The 22,102-nt window shown below is 40.4% G+C and overlaps 1 protein-coding gene across 5 annotated transcripts in view; it reads right to left on the bottom strand.

The window, feature by feature from the left end:
- Positions 1 to 22,102, bottom strand: part of GLIS3 (GLIS family zinc finger 3) — a 533,841-nt gene that overhangs the window by 53,483 nt on the left and 458,256 nt on the right. For all 5 annotated transcript variants that reach the window (XM_082612473.1, XM_082612471.1, XM_082612472.1 and 2 more), the window contains one exon: positions 3,016 to 3,184. In XM_082612473.1, coding sequence (XP_082468599.1) covers positions 3,016 to 3,184 — 169 coding nt within the window. The remainder of the gene's footprint in view (positions 1 to 3,015; positions 3,185 to 22,102) is intronic.

Below are 22,102 nucleotides of genomic sequence, written 5' to 3'. Positions count from 1 at the left end.
AACACCCCATCACCTATGTGTTATTCCTGCCCAAAACGAACAAGTTTATTAAGGAGAAAAAAAATCAGACAAGTCCAAACTGTGGAACATTCTGCAAAATAAATCTCCTCAGTTCTTTAGAAACTGTCAATGTCATGAAAAAAGCAATAATAATAATAATGAAGAAGAAGATGATTTTTTTAAAAGCTGGGAAACTTCATTAGAGTAAAGAAGACTAAAAAGAAATCAGAACTGTGATCCTTAGATCCTGGATCACAAAAAGAAAGAAAAAAACTCTAGCTATATAGAACTTTATTCACACAATTTGGGAAATCTGAATATTGATTGCATATTAGACAATATACATTATCAATGTTAAATTTCCTGAGTGTGATAATTACATTGTGATTATGTAGGCAAAATGTCCCTCTTAGATCTTTCCTAAAGTAATTAGGGTTAAAGCTCATTGATATTCTCTCAGATTGGTTCAGAAACAACAGGCAAGCAAGCAAACAGACAAATAAAGGATCTCTCAAGTCAGAAAGAGAAAGAGACAGAAAGAGAGAGAGAAGGTGGCAAAATGTTAACAGTGGGTGAACATGGGTGCAGGGTATATGGGTGTTCACTGTGCCATTCTTGAAATTTTTTAATATGTTACCAACATTCAAAAGACGAAATTGAAAAAAAATCATAAAATAAAACAAAATGAAATGTTAAAAACAAAACCAGAAACCACCCAAGCAGCAGGAGCATCCAAGGAACACGATCAAACAATTAGCAACTGTGAGAGCTGGGATTTAATCAGGTGTTTGGGTTGTTGTTGTTTTTGACTCTAATAATGGTTAAAATCTTTTTCTACATTGATTCTTTTAAAGGCTGTGTACAAAAAAGAAGACACACAGATTACTTTTTTCTTATATTCTTGTAAAGAGTCTTTATAACTACCAATAAGATGAGACAAAGAGGAGGAGGTGCCTATGGATGGTTTCTTAGCTTCACTACCTTGGAGGGTATGATGCTTGGCCAGGCAGAATGAAATGGGATGATGAAAAGCCCATGGATAATATCATTTAAAACTCAACTGGGATCTAAATAAAATCCTAAAATGAATAAGCTCATCTGAACTTACAGAAATACATCCAACAACTGGCAAGTCTGTGAACTTAATAGATGATTATCATTTGCACTGCTTTGCTGACAGATCCTGTGAGAGAAGGCTAATAATTTGTTTACACATAACCATGTACATAGAAGTGTTAGGATTAAGTCTAACATATTCTGATCCATGTTTCAATTGCCTACCAGACACATCCACCTGGATGTTTTACAGCCACCTGAAAGTCCAAAACCTACAGTGCATTTATTATCATTCCTTCTTTCCCACCCTCACCTCTACCCAACACCCTGTTTTCCTTTGTTAATGGCACCATTTTCCATCTTGATGTCTCGGGGTGTAACTGAGGAATGAATTTTGGTCCCTCCTCTTTACCCCACACATATATTTATAATTAGTGATGCTGCCTCCTAACTAATAGCCCTTGAATAAATTCTCCATCCTTACTGCTTTGCCTTAGCTCAGGTCCTCATATTGTTCATAAGGACTTCTATAATAACCTCCTTCTTATTTTCCCTTTCATCCCTGCTTCAAACCTCAATTACTTTACCATCTTGTCACCTGAGTTCCTTCTCTAAAACGACAATCTGATGTGTTTCTCTCCTAATAAAGGGTCTATAATGGTTCTTCACTTCCAGTAGGATCAGGGGTAAAATCTTCAGCATGGTTGTTCCCCATGAGCCAACCCATTCTCACCTGACTTTGTCCGCCATGTCTACCTGATGATGCCATCTGAGTTACTGGCACCTTGCTCCCTCCATGTGTCCTTCCCCCTCTCATGTCTTACATATGTTCCTCTGGCTACCTTGGATGCTCTTCCCCATTTATCCATCTGGAAGAGCCTTCATCTTCCTGTAATGTCTAGATCACTCTTGTCTTTCTTTTCTCCCCCTCCCAAGGCACAGATAGAGCTCCTGTGGCACCTTTGTTACATCATTTATCCAACCAGCATTACTATATGTTGTTTGCATGTCTGTCTTCACTACCAAATCCTATAATGGCAGGACCAGGTTTTAATCATCTTTTCATCTTCAGCAAAATGTATGACACATAGCAAGTATTCAACAGATGCTTATTAAATGAACAGATGTATTAATAAAGGGTAGGCATAAAATTTTAAAATATGGCTTAGTGGACTTAAAAACACATTAAAAAACGCCTAGACCAGGCCAACACCAACAAAACCACAGACTGCTGGTGAAATCAAAGATTCAAAACTTTTACTCCTGTTGCCTATTCAACCCATTATTTTGTCTACCAAATGCCTACCATTCCAGGATTGCATAGGGGTGCCCACAAGAACTTTTTCCCATGGATGTCTAGGTCAGTTCAAGCCAGATGACAAGTGGAGAGGAGAATGAAAGAAGTAGCATGCTGTCCACACCACTGGAGGACTGGGCAGTCCAAAGACAGGGACTCAAGTGTCAAGATTGAAAAATTTTCTTCCAGAAACTCTTTATGAGGGTAGTATCAACATAAAGTATTCAGTGAACAGCCCCTTTCTGGTAGTGTGTATAAAATCCTGTGCCCTTTTATGCTGTATTCTTAAGATAACACCACTGATCTATGTGCTGAAGGTACCATCTTACATCTGGAAAGCGTGTCAACCTGTAGGGACATTACCTTAAAATTGAGTCCCTGAAACAACCTGAGGAACGACAGGAACATTCTGATGCATTTTCCCAGCATCAGACACTTCAGTGGGCTATTGCCAGTATCTTTATTTTTTTCCCCATGAGAAATAAAACAGATAATGAGATATTCGGTTCACGCGTTTTGTGCATGTACTTTTAAAATGTCACCTTTGGGTAATTCAACCCACCAATGGATTATTAATAAACTTCAGCAACTGTCAAAGCTCTTCTTGGTGGAGGGAGGTTTGGCGGTGCCACCTATTAGAAGAGAGAGACGGATGGCCTTACCTCTCAGCTCCCGCGTCCGCAGCTGTGGGTGCAGGTAACTGGGAGGAGGGGTTGCGGGAGCTCCCCTGTACATTATGTCCCGGAGAAGGGTGACTGACAGGATGTGGGGTTGGCATGGCCCCAGCAGCTGTCCCACTTCGGCCTGAATGATTGCTGGAGAAAACTGAAGCTGAAATCAAGGGAGAACAAGTATCAGACTGCGCCCCAAATGAAGCACGCACTCTTTAAATACTGAAGGCTGACAGCAAGCACATTTTAGGGGCTTGGTTGTTTTTCTCTTCGGTGGTTTTTAAGGGAACAGTTCTCCCCTTATTGGATATACACAGCTTTTGTGTTCACGGTGGAACAGGCTCCCCGGCTAATGTGCCTTTACTTCTGTCTGAGGAGTCCATGTTCAGCTCGCTCCAGGCTGACATTCATGGTTCGTCTCATAAGAGCTGCCTTGCCCGGCAAGTTCCCTGTCTGGACACTGTATAATTAGCCAATCTTGTAATGTCTGCACCTGGGCGAAGGTCTCTGTATTAGCACTTTTCAGTCACAGGGGAGGACAGTCAGGTAACAGAATATGCGGTCTGCTGACCCAGAAGGATACAACACAGGCCTTCTTCCTCTTCTCGATGCTGCAGTGAGGCGCTGTGGGTCATGCCCAGTCTCCGTGTCACTGCTAAATCAATGTAATGAGAACAGAGCTTCCCCTGATCCTAGTACCAATGCAGCATCCTACATTCTTTTAACTTCAGAGTCTAACCGACCCTGGGCATTTCCCAATGGTGTGATGGATAAATGTACTTAGTCTTCAGCAAACATGACTCCTGTCCCAACACCACAAAATATGGAAAAGGGGCCTCAAAAACAGCTCCGGGATCTTCTCCCGCTGTTGTCTATTATGACACAGAGAGTGAGTTACAGCCTCGCTGTTGGGGGCAGCCTAGCCTCTGAGAACTGTACGTGACCTCAAACTTAAATATGTGCCCATTTAGATCGGCTAATTGGTACCATGTCACAGAAGAAACTGGGGCTTGTCACTTTCGGAGTCTATCACTATCAGAGAAGCTCTCTCAGTGCCTGGATCTACTCAGCAGACGTCTCATTATGCTGCAATCATACCAGCATCATTACGCTGACTCTCTTTAACTTCCTTCTCTATACAAAGCTATGCCAAGCTTTATACCCATCTTTGCTCTTTTTGAACTTACTCTACTGATATCAAAGAATAAATGGATTTTTAAAAAAATTTTAAAAACCAGGTTCAAGATTAAGAAAAAGAAGCCACATAATCAAAGAGATTTGAAGGTTTGAAAGTTCAGGGAGCTGTATTTTTAGACCAGCACCACTTTTCTCCAACCTCTCCAAGATAGAGTTAATACCCCCAAATGACCCAGCCCCTGAAAGCTTAATCCAATGGAACAAGAGTTCAGGTACTTAAAGGAACTCCTGAAGAAGCAGAATTATCATCTTCGTGCTCAAAAAGCTACTGATAGGAGTGTGATCTCATTTGAAGGTTTTATTTTTGGTAAGTCAACATTGTGTCAGGTTAACTCTTGTCCTTAGACGCCTGCATCCTCCACACTCTTCCAAGTCCTGAAGAGGTGGTGAGACTAGAAAATGCTTACCAGCTCAAAAGGGCAATGCAGAGCTTCTGCTGTGTGTCAGCCTCCAGAAAAGTTGCACATTTGCAAATTCACTAGAGTCACCTTATGGATCACTACCTCATTTATGCTCAGCTTGCTCAAGCAACCACATTCTGCTTGTATTCCAAATAATAATTTTACCCATGGGAGAAGGCTGTTTGGATTGACTGCGGCAATAGTTTCAATACGGTGTTTGTCAGCATGAAGCTTGGTGTTTTATACACTATTACAAAAACTAATGGAATAATAAGAAGGTCACAGAGACACTGTGGAAACACAGCTAACTTTTTTCTGCCTTAATGTAGAAATGTGAGCTCTCCTATTTATTTTGTTGTAGTTGCTGAATGTGCCCATCACATTATCCGCTGGAGGTATTTTTGTATATATGTGTGTGTGTTTTTCACAGAGAAGTGCTGCCTTGCTGTTTACAACCCATGAGCAACAGAGAAACTTGGTGTACACACTCCATGCTCTGCTCTATGCTTCAGTAGAAAATCTGCTGCTTCCCAAAGGCCTACATTAGCTATATTAGCCATGTTTTTGCATTAGTTGCAAAGAAATAGGCTGGGAAATTTGGTATTGTGTGCAGCCTGCCACACACTGAAAGTTAGGCCTGGTTAAGGTCCTCTCCTTCAGCCCACTTAATAGCCAGGACCAACCATCCATCATCATGCATCCATCCATCTATCCTCCAACCATTAATTTTTAAATTCAATATTTATTTGGTGCCTACTACATGCTAGCCACTCTACAATATGTGTGCCCCTGTCCTTGCGGAGGTTGCAGTTGAACGAGGGGAACAGACCTCTATAAATCCTTATACCAAACTACTGAGACTTACTAGTATAGAACATCAAACGGTGTTCAACACGCTGCGTGTTTAATACGCTTTCTTATTTGTGCCCCCCAAATCCCAAAATGTGTCCTAAACTCTGGCCAAATCAGACAACTGACCACACCTCAAATATGTCATGGCAATTTAAGCTACTATGCTTTTGCCTGTAATGTCCTCTACCTTTCTGTACTTATTATTATTTTTTTTTTTTTGCGGTACACGGGCCTCTCACTGTTGTGGCCTCTCCCGTTGCGGAGCACGGCCTCCAGACGCACAGGCTCAGCGGCCACGGCTCACGGGCCCAGCCGCTCCGTGGCATGTGGGATCTTCCCGGACCGAGGCACGAACCCGTGTCCCCTGCATCGGCAGGCGGACTCTCAACCACTGTGCCACCAGGGAAGCCCTCTGTACTTATTTTAATATTTTTGCTGTGTGTGCAGAGTTACTTGCATTCTTCTCATTCCTCTCTCAGCAGCCAATTATTCCACAAATATTTACGGAGCACCTACCATGTGGCAGACACTGAGCCAGGTCCTGGGATAGACTAGTGAACCAGACACCCTTGTTGCCTACTGCCTCCAACACGTCATTCATGTTTGTTGAGTAAACAAAGATGAACACAATCTAAATGCCACTGGAGCCCGTCTTGGGCTCTGTGAGTAGGACAAGGACAAAAAGGAACATTTATCCACCAACTCCTGTTCCCCACTGGTAAAGGGTGTTACTTCTCTCACACTTCCAAGTAGGCATGTGCACCACAGTGGCTAAAGGTTCTCAGAGATGCCCAACACCAGGGCATCAGAGAAGCCTGGGGACAGAAAGCCAGTGCAGTTGAGGGGAGGTGCTGCCAAGTTATGCCTGGTTGCCATAGCAATGGCCGCTGGTAGGAACACGTGGTGAAGGGGATGTGAGGTGGGACCTAAGAGGTGTGTGGTTTAGGGCCGAAGGCTCAGAAACATGCCCTCCAGCTGTGCTGAGGTCACATGTTGACTGACCAACAGTCAAACACACATCTACAGCCCTTCCTTCCACTGCTACAGCCAGCGAATGACACTGGAACAGGAAGAGACCCTTTGACTGGAGACCCCACGAGAGGAAGAAAGGGAGGCTTTAGGGTTCAATTTAAAGTATATAAAAAAAGTGTATGAAACAGTTTCTTACGTAGGGTGTAAGAAATTACCTGTCAGCAAAATGAAGCCTGGGACTTGCCTCTATATTCTAACAAATGGGATGAGAAATGTAAGACAAATTCTCTTCTGGTTAGATAACCTAGAAGAGGCTTATAATTCAGTGTCTACACAGAGCACTTTGCATGCAGAGTCCAGGGCAATGTTTGTGGATGTTGCCTGGGACCAATATAATGACCAGAGATTCAGAGGAAGTAACAATAGAGCATGGCTTTCCAACATTCATCCAACTCCCATCTCACATAGCCTTCATATAAAATGGACAAAACTCTGCTGTCAGGTATCAGTGGCTTCAGTAGGATTGCCTTTGACCTCTACCAAAGATCCACATTTCTTAGAAATTGCCACTATGGCACAGGAAATGCCTCTTACTTACACTGACTTCTAGGAATTTCCAGCTATCAAAGTCATACATCCAGGATTCTATCTTACTATAGTCTAAGAGTATTCATTCATTCAAACACAATTTTCCAGCCCTTACTCTGTACCAGGCAGGCGCTAGTCTCTTAATGTTTGAAGTCAAATACCTGAGACCTTCACACAGACCTGCCCACCACAACAAATACTTACAGACAGATGCTCAGGCTTTGCCAAGTGATATTTTTAACCTCAGGAAGAAAATCTCCATGTCAGAGTGCAAGTGTAAGGTCATTCACAAAAGGAAAAATTTCCTTCCATACACACTCAAAATGATTTTCCAAACTCCACTAATGGGGCATACAATGAAGCCTATCAATCAAAGCATAAGGAAGAGAACTGAACCCTCCAGCATCTAGGGCAATATTAACAAAACTGTTGTGATCAAATTAACCAGCACACACAGGCTACCTACGGGGGCGGCCTTCATTGTCTAGTGTCACCTCAGGGGTCAGTGTTGATTTCAAGGCTGGAAGAGGGCTTTTAGGTGAGCCTCGAGACTGCACTGATGACTGGCAGCTGGAACAACTGATTAGGCACGGCGGAGCAACATATTGGAAATTCTTATTGCTTTTGTGATTAAGAGATGGTGGACTCCCCAAGGAAATAAAAGCTTGGTCTTGAGATGAATTTGTGAGCCCTACTTCCAGCAGAGGACCAGGAGCTGGCCTCCCTGCTGCTTTAGTCTTTCTTTCTCTCTGGGGCTTAGCTCACTACAGTCCCTCATCCCATCTCCTTATAGAGGTAGGTGGAGGTGACTCAGTTGGGCTTTTTTAATTTTGACAAAGCAGCATTTGTTGATCTGTGTGGTCCCCAGATGCCATCTCACCAGCTACTGGGACCAGGGCATTCTAGGCTCGAGCCTTTAACTGGCTCAGGTTTGGGTTAACAAGCAGCACTCTCTCTATCCAGATGAAAACAATTAATCTATATGTCTAATGGGTATGGACAGGGCACCCTTGGGGACACTTCAGCTGTCATGTATTCACTGTGTGACTAGAGAACGGCAAGGAGTTTTTCAGGCAAGGAAACTTCCTAAAATGAAGTCTACTTGTCTCAGGCCCATCCGCAGAGACAGGGAAGGCTACCATGGGCATTGTTTCATGACTATGTTTTCATCATTTTAGAGGGCAGGGAAGAAGACCTCCCTTGTCAGGCTGAGGTATATTAAAAACAGTCAACTGGAGGGCATATTTCTGTTCAAAACTGTATGGGCAGCTAGAATCCTGCTTCTCCAGCTTTAATTTGCAAACAATTCACCAGGGTAAAATATTGATTCTGATTCACTAGGTCTTGGAGGCAGCAAATGCTGAGATTCTGAACTTCTATCAAATTCCCAAAGTCCCAGGCAATGCTGAGGTTGCTGGTCTGGGGACTGCACTTTGAGCAGTAGGTGTTGGACCATATCTCTGCTGTATTTCATCTTCTTGCCTGCCCCATGCCCCAGATTCAATAGATGACATTTATTTAGTATTTTCAAACCTTTCTCCAGTTTACTGCTGAGGAACTTGAGGCCTAATCAGGTTCTTGATTAGGTTACCTGGCGTATGTAGGTCATGTGGCTGGTAAGTAGTGGACCTGGAATTCAAACTTGGGAAACCTGATTTCAGATCACATGCCTCTAACCATCACACTATATTGCCTCTCAAATGCAAGATGGATGCAAAAACAAAGGCATAAGAGTGTTGATACTGTATCAGAACCCCTGCATACTCCACTTGTAAAGGCTGCTTGGAGTCACTAGGCACTCTTCCCCCACCACACACAATGCACACGGGTAGTTTTAACCACCAAAATGCTGGTTAGGATCCAAAAAGTAGATTCCCATTTTTACTTCTATCCACCCTAAAAGCACTAAAGTGACCTCAACACGGCTGAAATTTTCCAGCTCTGAAAATTAACTCAGGCAAGAAATTAACTGAATTATTTGGTTTGGAAAACAAACAGCTGGTAGGAGATGGGCTTTTTCTGAAATAAAGATTTCAGATGCTTGTCAGGAGCATGTCGATCCACTGGTGGGAAAGAAGGAAGGCAGGGAGGGGTTCTTCATGAGCAATCAGATATATGCACCTGTTACCACAAGCGAGCATGATGTTGATGTCGTGGGCTGAAAGGCCACTGCCTCTGTCAATAACGCACGAAGAAGAGATGTGCTGGGCAGATCTGTTGCCACCTAGTAGTTACAGTAAATATGCTTTCAGAGTCATTTATGATTACCTGAAAAGCCATGGTGTTGCACTTCATAGAGGGCCTGCTCTCACAGGACAGGGGGAACCAGTCTTATCCATAGATTGTGAATTCACTTATAATCAGTGCCAGAGTTGGGACACAGAGGAATGACATTTAATGCTTGGTGGCTGGTACATGGGAAGAGGTATGGGCTCACTACTCATCTCTTGGGTATTATTTCCAGGGTCTGGGTACAGAGGGGTAAACTAATCAATGAAATCAGGCTAAGTCGGCTTTCACAGAGATATTAAAAAAGAATTAGAGGCCCCATTCAAATGGTGAGCTCAATCTTGTCTCTGTCTTTCCTCCTCAAGGCTCTCTCCAGGAGAAATTTGAACCTAGGAAGGATTCAGGAAATGACTGAACTGCAATGAAAATTTTAGCTACTTTGGCCTACCAGAAATTGGGCACTCAGGAGCGATAGTGTCAGGGTGGTTATTAAAGGAAGAAAGAGTATGCACTGGGAGTCAGATGGACCTGGGTTTGAATTTGAGCTTTACCGATTACTAGCAATGTGTCTTGGGCAAGTCACTTAACCTAAGCTCAGTTTCTTCATCTTAAATAAGGATAATACCTCACAGGATGGCGAGGAGGATTACACAATATATAGGAAACACTTAGCATAGTGTTAAGTGTGTCTGGACCATGGTTAAGTGCTCGACAAACCATTGTTGCTATTCCTTGCCTATTTATATTATTATAATTATTCCTATAATTAACAGGATGGAGAAGACAAAGGCATGCTGCTCCAAAATGGTAAATCTCCAATAAAGAATGGCTTCTTACCTAAAGATGCATATAAATATAAACTGTGAACTAGAGTCACTTTAAAATGCAGAAGAGCATATACATCATATTCTCTGATAATAAGCATTTTTTGTTCAACTTTTCTAATGCAAGTTGGTATAAAGTGTTCAGGGTCTGTGAAAGAATCCTCATAGGGTTAAAATGTTGTACTTTATTTTACATGAGTAATACACACCTTTGAGTTACAACCCATAATGTGTTTCAGTTTAAAAGATAAGTCATTTTCATGCATGACTGCACTTCGTTAAGGAGTGAAAATGGGCTGTTACTAAAATGTCAACACAATGGTCCCCCTTGAAGCTTAGTTTATCTTGAAGTATTTTTACATTTTCAGCACTTCTTTGTGTTTGTTTCTCCAACAGCATAAAGATCCAGCCGTGGTTAATTTTCAGAATTCAAAAAAGACTTCCCCTCAGTCATTCTGAAGAAAATGACCAACACGGTGGGGTAGGGGGGTGACTGGAGTTTTGGTCCTCAATAATGAAAACTTGTGTCCCAATACCTTCTGCACTTCTTTGTATTTCATCATAAAACCATTCAGTTGCACTGTTGTTCAGTGGAAAATGCTCTCATGACCTAAATCCACAAACCAGAGAGTTTTCTAGCAAGGAAAAGGTCCCGGTACGGTCACTTGGAAGGCTGCATTTGAGGTTAATTGGAGAATGGGAGAGAGATGGCGGCTAATCCTTGCCTGCTCGCGCTATGAGCAGAAGGGACTAGTTCCTCTTTTTCTTTCCTCCTAATGTCTGGGCACTTCCCCCCTCTTCTCTTTCTCCATCAGGAAGGGTATCATTCCGTATTCCATCTGTATTAGGAAAAAGAAGCTTCTTAAGGGTTTGCCCTGTCAGCTCTCTAATCTTTCCCTTCTCCTTGAGGCATGAATAATTTTAACATTGCCAATCCCTAAAAATCTATTCTTTCTGCCTGTCTTTTTTTTTCTCCCACTTTGCAGTGTAGAGTATCATTATCCAGCAGCCCTGATAAGAGGATAATGAAACAATCCCTTCTCAACCGGATCGGGTGGCTGTCAGAGTAAAGTGACACCACCTGTACATCCTTGACATGCTACCCCAAGCTAATTGATGGCAAACAATGGTAACTGTCACCTGTGCACTAAGACAAAGAAAACATACTCATGTCACCTGATGGGAGAGCTACCTGGCAACCGATAAACAAATGTGTTAGGGAGATGTCCTATTAAGGTAAGAGAGGGTACATCTCTGAAGAACGTGCCTATTAACTCTGAGCTTAAGAGTGCTGCTGTTCACTGGGGAACAGAAATAAACAAGGTAAAATGAAAATTTATTGATGTCTGGACAGTTACATGAATATTCAGGTTCTCTTACAAATAGATATTCCCACATGAGCTCCAAACATCTATGTAGGCTGCTCAATTACATTTCCACATCATGCAGCTGGATTTATAGCCAGGAAAGAAGTTATTAGTGTTTGGAAGAGGATACATGCTTACATGCCCTTCTGGAATACATGGCAATACAACTAGAAGATAATGGCTGACGTCATGCATGTAAATGCCAAAGGTTACCATCAAACATTCTGAAATACCAGGTGTAATTAACTTCATGTTAGGAAAAGCTTCTAAAACATCTGCATTTCAGAACAAAGACAGTTGGTTACAAGTAGAATGGCATCACCTGGCAGCTCTCTCAAATTCTCTGGGACCAGCATTTCATGCAGCCCTCTTGGGTCTTTCCAGACAATGCATGACATATCTAACCTCAAATCTCATACCTTAGCTTTCTTTCCTTCACTTCCCAACCTACACACTTATTCGCTCGCAGAGAGTTAGTTATACAGAAAGTCATTAAAATAATTTGAACCCGCAAACAACTCAGACTACTCTGAAAAAAATCCAGTATTGCCTCTGTGTGTTATGTTATCCCATTCTGAGCAGAGTAGGAGAGCAGAAAGAAAGAAGAAAGGTGGAGCAGGAATGGACAACCATTCCTGGAAGTTCTTACAGGAATGTTCCTCATCTTTTTTTTTTTGGAAATAAAGTCCGACTCAGTCAAAAAAACAGAAATTTTAGTAAAAAAACATACTGGGTTCTCCAACTCCTCATTATTCATCCCTTAGCTATCTCCTACCTGTATCATGTTAACCACAAAAGATGTTTCCTCCCTTTCAGATACTGCTGAGACAACTCCACCCACTCTAATTTCACGTGACTTCTAAAAACATTTCACAGAGAAGGCTTTCTGGAAACAGATTTTTAGCACAGATAGCCAATCCAATTTCTAATGCAATATTCTTTCAGCCAACTCAAGAGCTGATTTACCAACTCTGAACTCTCCCAGGACACCTCTCCCTTTCCTAGCTCTGTACGATGGAGTTACAATAGCGCTTTTGGGGAACTGTGCTATAGCAGGGAACCGAAGCCTGCAATTACCACTAACCCTGGGAAAACCTCCATAGACGAAGAATTTGGTTTGCTTGTGACTCCAGAGAATCCCTTCCCTCTTTTTTCACACTTTGCCCATGAAGTGGACATTCTTCCCATTTTTGCCTTCAGATACTCAGTATTTCTTCCTAGTTTACTTTCAAGATAGACTCTGATAAGTCATTTACATGTTATCCTGACTTTATGCCCACATACAACCTTTCTCAAGGAATTTAAAGGCTTTTCTCTACCTGTGGAATGGACAGTTCAGTCTTCAGTTATATGAACTTCAAGCATCTTTGTTGCTGGTAGAAAGTTACTTTTGAGGAAGTAAGCATCTTTCCTGTTGGAAAGTGACCACATGGGTTCCTAAAGTTCAATATTTCAACTTTTTGCTTTTCTCCTGGACATTAACGTATATCTACAACAGACCTGGATTTTAGAAAACATAATCCTGGATATTCAAGGGTTTGAGACTTTTCTCTTTTTAGGAAAAATAGACCTGGGTAGAATTAAACTATGACTGCTTCCTCTCATTGCTCTGTCACCCTTGGGCTCATGAGAACCAGAACCACATCTTGCCTGTCTTCTGGCAGCTTCTTCCTAAGGGGGAGCCACAACACTGAGGGCTTACACATTCCCACCATGGCCCAGGCTGCATCTGAAGGTGTTTGCTTGCAACGTGAGGACTTTACTGCTGATAATTCCATTTGAAAGCCACTACATTCAGGGTTCCACAGAATGCCCAAGGGAGGACTAGGAATGCTAGGCAATGGGCAGTACAAGTAGTCTGGATCCCTTCAACTAAAACAGCTCTGCTGTGACCTGTTTTAAGCACTGGGCCTTATAAAAATCTCTGCAAACCCATGGACTAGAAAACTACTAAAATATTTGCTAAATCTAAAATATTACAGGGATCAACAAAACCTTATGTACTAGAAGATTTTTAAAACAAAATAGGATTAAATACATGGAAGCCAGGGACTTCCCTGGTGATCCAGTGGGTAACACTCTGCGCTTCCAGTGCAGGGGGCCTGGGTTGGATCCCTGGTTGGGGAACTAGATCCCGCATGCATGCCACAACTAAAGATCCCACATGCCGCAACTAAGACCTGGCACAGCCAAAATAATAAATAAATAAATAAATATTTTTAAAAAATACATGGAAGCCATAAGCTTCCTTGATCTCTCTCAGTAATTGATGAATGTCCCAGATGTAAATATAAAGCAGTGGTTGGCAAACCTTTTCCATAAAGGGCCAGATAGTAAATATTTTAGGCTTTGCAGGCAAGAGGCAATGTCCTCAATTCTTTGAGCAACTGTTCTCACTTAAAGGCTAAAAATCTCTTCTACATTTTACATTTAAAAATCTTAAAACCCTCCTTAACTCTCAGGCCATGCAAAAACAGGAGGCAGGCAAGCCAGATTTGACCCATGGTGTTATACATTAGCTGTTGCATGTTAACTACTAAGAACCCCCATGAAAAGACTAGAGAACTGTTTTGAAATATGGAAAAGTAATTTGAAGTAAGCAAGTAGTCAAGAATAGTTTTCTAGACACCTTGTAGTGTATTTTGAGAAAAATGACATGTCCTGGAAGAGTCTATTTACAAAATGACATCAGGAGGGACCAAGGTTATACCTCAGCAAGGTCAACACAATGATGGTGTAAAACTGTGTTGGTCAAAGTCATCAATTCTATTTCTTTTTTCCTCCACCTACCTCACCCTCACAGATTCAATGCTGATTAAGTTCATTTATCAACCAGGCACCTTTTCACTCTGTAATGACCAGCCTAAGTATACTTCTAATCTTTATGGCAACCGAAAAAATGTCTAATGTACAGATCTGAAGTTGGGTCTTAGAATATGGGAGTTCTGAGTCCTCGTCTTGACTTGAATTCTTCTCAGAAGGAATACTTTATCTCAGGACAGCTATTTCTAAACTCCAAGTAGTAGTACCCAGTACTAAAAGGAATGGATAGAAGAGGTTCTAGTCCCTGTCACAGACATGGACTTGGCTTGTAAGTAATTCTCTAAGCTTTCAAGCAAAGAGGAAGGAAAAAAAAAAAGAAAGGAGCATCAACTGAGCATCTAACAGAGGCAGGGAGTGTACTGAACTCTCATATGTGAACTCACCTAATTCTCACAATTAGTGAAAATGGAATCAGTAACCTTACCACCATTTTACAAAGAGGAAAGGTAACCTCCCCAAACTAAACATTCAGTGAGTGGAGAGGCAGGACTGGGGCTCAGATTTAGCCCCACATTCTTTCTATCATAGCACACTGGCCTATTAACAACAAAAACAAACAAAAAAATGGTGTTATATTTGAATACACAAACACTGGTACCCATCAACACAGGATTTTGTGATTCTGGGTGCATTGCCACCCAAGTGAATCAGTGGGCTTCTGATTCCAGTTTGTTTTTCTCTAGAGACCTACAGTAGAATTTTAAAAATGCTATGTGAACTACTGGGCAAATTACTGAAATATAAAATATAAAGGACTGTATTTTAGTTTTCTTTTATTCTACTAAACGATGCTTATTAAATTTACAATTTGTTTAGGCTTCCATATTTTCCCCACTCCTTAAACAGTGGGAATGGTGGGAAATTTTTGGCACCTGTTTCCTATCTGCTTTGCAGAGTCATATATTTTTCTAGTATTTGGATAAAAGTAATAATATTAACTATAGATGCTGAACACTTACTGTGTACTAGGCACTGTTCTGAGCACTCTTATATCATTTAATGTATGTCAGATCAGTAACTTATCTCAGTAAGAGGGAAATAAATTTGACTTAGAGGAAGAAGTAACATTTCCACTTATAAATGTTCTATTTGAGCATAGATTGGCTACACAGTGATCAGGGGGCTTGTACAAAATGTGGCCAGTAATGTGACTTAAGAAAAGAGATGCTAAGTATTGCCTATCCTTACTTTTGTGTAGATATGACCCCCAACTGTCTTAGTACTTCAGAACTATGGAACCTAGATCATTATTGACCAATTGCAAAATCTCCTGGGGCAGCTGATGCAATTCATTTTCATGAAGTGCGTCCATTTCTCAGAAAACTTGATAAGCATCCCTGTGAACCTGTCTGAGGAGCAAACTCTTATGCATGCTGATGAGAGTTTATCCCCTTTTCTTTTCAATAATGAATGCAGGTGTTAATTCACGTATAACTTATAGTTGGCCCTCAGTATCCGCAGTCGTCTCCGCAGTTCCTCCACATCCAAGAATTCAACCAACCACAGACTGTGTAGTATGGCAGTATTTACTATTTTAAAATGTCCATGTATAAATGCAGCAACACAGTTTGAACCTTCATTGTTCAAGGATCACCTGGGTAGTTTACTTTCTGCAGTCTCTCCTATAACGTGGGAATAGATCTTTTTATTAAATCCCCAGAGAAAGGTTCCATGAAGATAATAAATCCCCGGCTTCTTAGGATGTGGCTAGGTGTTAACAGATCTTTAGGGTAGGACTCAGCTCTGAAATCAGAGATGATGAGAGTCAAAGCAGAAGTCAGATGTGAGCAGCTAAGTTCACTAAGAGAGAACAGGATTGGAGTCCAAGAAGCTAAACTCAGGTAGCAGCTAGAAACAATGTCATGAAAGTGAGGCTAGAGCGGCCTCGAAACTTAGGTAGGAAAATTAAGACCCCAAGGAGGCAGCTGTAACTTCTGATGGATCAATGTCTACTGTTAGAGAAGCGTTAATGGTTCAAGACATGGCCAGGGCACCTGAAAGGAGCAGATAATCCTCTGACAATATTGAGGAAGACACTATAAAAGTCAGTCTTTGGAGTCAGTGCTGTTGGTGGCCTGGAATGGGTCAATTCCACAAAATCCTCTTTATACAGTGCCTGCAATATGCTCCCTTATTACTGTTAACAGCAAAACATGACAAGTAATATTGAAGCTAATGCAGTAATGTCCTTCACTTTAGAGTTTTATGCTATTCCCAACATTCATTTTCAGTGCTCATACAAATGAAAAAAATGAACTTTCACTGTGGCTACAAACACCTTGAAAATGTCCAGTTTCTTTTTTGTTTATTCTTCACATGAAAGAGACATAACTACCTCTATCCCTCTTTCCTTGGAGCAGAAAGTCAGAACTTTGGACCCAGAAGTTTGGCCCATAACTTCCTAATCACAAAAGCTACTAGCTCCTCGTTCCACAAATTCTATCCTGAATTCTATCTTGCCATCTGTCTGCTTCCTAAGACCTACCTGGGGTACACGTCAAAGTAGATCCAACCTTTCCTTCCCACACCCCATCTGAGCGCCAACAAAATAACATAAAATGAGAGAAAGGAGAAATATTGTATAAGGACAATGAACACTTTGCCCAGTGAGAACACAACTATAATCATCCAGCTTCACTACCTTCCTCTCCTCCTCCATAAGGTGTGGAATTGTTTTTGCTCACCCACAAAAATATTCTTACAGCAAAAACGTGTACATATTATATAATTGAATAATTCAGCTTAATCTTGTGTGAAAAACTAACATGAATACAAGGGAATAAGTGGATATGGAAAACTGAAGCACCAAATTAGGCGGCCTGTAAACATATAAAGTCACTAACATTAGCTGCATACATACAAATGTGCCTTGTGCTGGCTGGGAATCAGAATTTAATTTTCTTTAGTTGGGTGGCTATAAGATCTTATTCTTAACCAAAATATGAGCAGTGCCATTATAACTCTGGTGTGGGAGGACATGCTTAATATCAATCTATAGGGTCACTATAATAAGAAACAGAAATATACACTGCAGGGCATTTTGCTCCCCACTATTTGATTCTGTTTTATTATCTTTGTAATTATTTAATTGTAAGTACCAGAGCAGCATTATTCCATTTATCATTATAAATATATAGTATATCAGCAATATCATAAAATTCCCTTTTGTGGACAGAGTTCCATCATGCTGTTTTCACATGATATATTTGCTTCATTTTTAAATACTTCTTTTTTTGTTTCAGCTTCACTGAGGTATAACCGACATATAAAATTGTAAGATATTTAAAGTGTATATCGTGGTGATTTGCTATATATATTCATTGTGAAAGGATTCCCCCCATCTAGTTAATTAGGGGCATTCTTATTTTAACTCCACCAGTCAAAATTCGGATCATGTTTTGCTAAAAGTCACATTCCCACACTTTATGATCCCGGAGCAATGGTTTACAAAGTATGGTCCCTGGACCAGCAACACCCAGTGTCACCTGAGAACTTATTAGAAATACCTGGCAAAAAATTCAAATTCTGTGACTCACTCAGACCTACTGAATCAGAAATTCTGGGGGTGGGGCCCAGCAGCCTATTCTCATAAGTCTTTCAGGTGACATAATGTATACTAAAGGACGGGCTCAGGGGCAGGGAGGGCTAAATCTATAGGTCAAAGCTATCAGTGTCTACAACAGAGAAGGATGAGGCTTGCTCCTACCCTCAGCGATCCAATGCAATCTGTGGACAAACCACAGACACAAGAGACATTACAAAAACAATGCAAGATTTTGACAGCAGTTCAAGGCAACATCAAAGAGACTTGACAATGACTTTATTGCCAAATGTTTCCCTTTAAATCCTTTCTGTAACCCCAGTATCTGCCTCCTTCTTGGTGTTGGCCCATTAGTGTTGGTCCAACACCAATTCCAAATTGTTCTGTCCCTTTTTCACCTCTTGTGCAATCTAAACAAAGCAGTGCTTTTGAAAATAATGCAATTAATAACGATTGCATTTTTTACAGTGCACTATGCCTTCTTAAGGAGTTTTACATAGATCATGTTATTTGATCTTCACAATTCTCCTATAAAGTTTAACCTACTGGGAAATTTGTGTGCCAATTTAGAACCTTCTAATAAAGTCCCTGAATTAACAACCAGTTTTTGAGAATAGACTATATGAGGCACATTTATATGAAACTATTTCTAGCCCCTGCAACTCTGTAAGCTGTCCCAAGATAGCAAATATACTCAACTCAAGAATGCAGAAAATGCATTAAAACATATACCATGCATTAAAATGAAACATTAACTATTACATTAAAATGAAACATTAGCTATTTCTTGAAGTATGCTAAATACTGTATGAAACATTACATTAAAATGAAACATTAACTATTTCTTGAAGTATGCTAAATATTGTATGGATTTAATACAGTGCTATATATTAAAAAAGTGATGATATTATTAAAAAAAAGTGATGATATTGTAAGAGAGAAGCTTTCATTTTCCAGTAACGAGGTGAAGGGAAGGGAACGACAATACAGTCATCCCTCAGTATCCTTGGGGGATTGCTTCCAGGAACCCCCTGCAAATACCAAAATGCTTGGATGCTGAAGTCCCTCTGCATTCTTGAGTTCTGCATCTGAAGATACGGAGGACCGACTATTACACGGCTTCAAAAATTCCTGCCCTAAACAAGTCTTTGATTTTTTTCTACAATGCCCTATGATATCTGAACATAACACATTTTTTCTCCTGAAAAATCTAGTTACACTCAAAATTGGGATAATTCAATAGGACTTATAAGCTCTAAAACATCATTATTTTATAACCCAATAGAAGTGGTAACAATAAAATCCCCCCCATTCTTGCAGATTTCCTTGTTCCAGTTGCATTAGCTCTTCACCTCATGGGTGGTGTCTGTGGGACTCAAATATTTCAACCACACTGGCCTCTATGATGTCTTCATGGCTAAGGGCATTTGCAAAGGCCATGTTTTATTGAGTCTGTAGTACAGTTTCAGTTTGGAGAGAGATGTAATTTTTATGATCACTCATGGGGCAGAAATTCTTCCCCAGAGCATGCTTTGTTACTGAATGGACTCTCTGCCAAGACCAGGCACTGGTCCAGGCTGCCCACGATATTGCAGACTCACTAATTATAGGTTTATCCACTTTATTAGCTCATTGAGGGCGCTGATGGGAAGATCTACACAGGCATTTAGGCTTGAGTGTGGCATTCAAACCTTGATCTACTGGCTATGAAATACTCCTCTCTCAGATTACCAGATAAATCACCTAAATTTACAGGCTGGCCTGGGGCATTATCTATCTGGGTTACAGAACTTCTGAACAAAAGCACAGAAAATAGAAGTGAGCCATCCTTGAGAATTATTCATCACTGCCCTGGCCTCCCTGTTAGATCACAAAATTACTCTCAGGTTAACCCAGGAGCAGGGGTGGGGAGCCCTGGGTTTTTCAGAATAGTAGACAGGTAAACACCTCAATTTAAAATCTTCCTCAGTGTGACCTCAAGTAATATTTGGCTGCTTTAACCTGGGGCACTATTTTCTTCCAAAGAAATAAAAGTCTTTTCGTGCAATCCTTTCCAATCAAACTCTGTCTTATCAACTGAAAAGTTTGTTTCAATAAGGGAAGCCAATACGTTAGGAGACTTGCAAGACTTGTATGTGTCAGAACTGCCATCTTCCCTATTCACCTTAATGCTCTGTAAATTATTCCTACCTTGGAATCTTACAAATCACTGTCTCCTAGCCACTAAAAATTTCCATTTCAAAAGCATGACTTCTTCAAACCACAAGTCCCCAGTCATTGTGGCTTCTAAAAAATCATGATGTTCATGCTAAACTATTTTTGATCCTTTACACCCATATACACTCAACAGGTTTCCATCAAAATATTTTTATGATAAATCAATTTACTAGCACTTATAGGTATAAGTTCTCGACAATCTTTAAATAAATATTTTCTTGATTTTGTATAATAGAATGTTAAGGGAACGACTCCAAAATCTTTTTGCCATTTAGCCAACTCTTAATCTTCATCAAATTACCTTAACACTTCAGATTTTACATTTAACTAATTGACGAACAGCTTCCTTTTCTTTTGGCATTTTTTCCTGTTTGGCTTCTTTCCATCTGTCTTTAGCACAGGTTTGAAACTGGTGTGAACATGCACTGCTGGTAACTGCATTTCTAGAACTATAAAAGGAAGGCTTAAAATTTTTGTTTTAGTTTTCAATTGCCTTGTGCTGCTCTGTTTGTTGCCTACTCAGCAAAACAGAGAACATAATCAACTAAAAAAAAAAAAAAAAGTCAAGAGCAAAGAAAGTAAAATAGAGCCTGAAGGAAGCAGGAATAAAGAAAGAAGCAGGGCAGATAAACTTTCATACTTAAAAGCCAACTGGAGAAGTAAAATTCTAGGAACAAAGTTAAGCAAGATGGCCACCTGCCTGTTTCCAATATTCCCAGAGCCACAGAAAATTCAAGTCAATGTGAAGATGCTCTGTTGACGCCGTGGTAACCTAGGCTCCTCGTCTGCTCTGGCAGCTCGCCTGCCACAGTTAGAGGCTCAAAGCTAACAGCTTGTTTTGAAGATCAAGTGCAGAAAAGCATCATGAACAAAAAGAGGAATTCTGTCTGGAATGACAAAGCCATTTCAAACTAAACCTCTTAAAAAACTTTAACAATACTACCAGACATCCAAAAGCACATATCAAGACAAATGTGCCTCCTAAGTTTTGAAAGTGAGCCATATACTATATGCCACATACAGCAAAGGTACTAATGTTTTTCATAGACAAAGATATCATGGCTTCCCAAATCCATTTCCAAGAAGTTTAAATGCAACAAGACCAGCCCATCACCATAAACTATTTTTTTATATTGGATGTTGGGTCATTTTCCAATCAATTCTGGTTAGCTCTTACTCTCTAATTGCTGGGTTCCAGCTATTTATAATAATAAGATCATGGATTTATGGACTAAATAAGTAGGGAAATGCCCTAAAGGCTGTTTTAAACTGATTGCTAATTTAATGTGCTAGAATAAATGTTCATATATCAAATGTTTGGCAAATCAAACGGACATATGTGCAAACAAAAGCTAGTCACACTTTTTCATGTATATATCTAATATTTGGGTGCTGGTAACATTGTACATTGGCATATTTCATGTGCTATGTGTACCTGCACCCAAAATCTCTGTCAGATTTGGTCAGCCTTTCAAATAAGTTTTAATCTAATCTCCTATGGTCTCAAAAAGTTGAGGCTTTGTTTTCTCCAAGAATAAGTACCCAAAGCAATTGATAAAGGGCTACCAACACTGGGACAACATTAAGGATGTCTTGATGACTGACCCTCTTGAAATATTTGCTTAATGCCTTTTCCCCTGAATTTGGATCAGCTGAGAACTATGAAGTTTAAAAAGTTATACAAGCTTGTCTTTCTCCTATTCCACTGTTATGCATCAGTAAATTCTTCATTCTTTACGGCTTATTGGGACTTTTAAAAAGAAAAAGCCATCTGCTGCCAAAACCTGGCTCTGGAACCAGATGGAGTGGGAGAAGAATTTGTAATTCACAGAAAACAGAAAATTCCCATTGTCTGGAATGTGGAGCTGGTGGGACTTTTGCTTTCATGTTCATAGCATGACAGTAAGAGCTTTCCATATATGAGGATGACTAACCAATCATGTTTGCACAAGTATATCACCATTATAGAGAGTAGAAAATGCACAAAAGTCCAGGCTAAGAAAGTAAATGAAAAAAATAACATCCTTATTGCATATTAATCCTTTCTCATTTTTCACTGCATACATA

Source organism: Mesoplodon mirus (assembly GCF_964341445.2).
Source record: "Mesoplodon mirus genome assembly, chromosome: 1".
In the NCBI taxonomy this organism is placed as follows: Eukaryota; Metazoa; Chordata; class Mammalia; order Artiodactyla; family Ziphiidae; genus Mesoplodon; species Mesoplodon mirus.
This window is presented reverse-complemented; position numbering and strand designations above follow the sequence as displayed.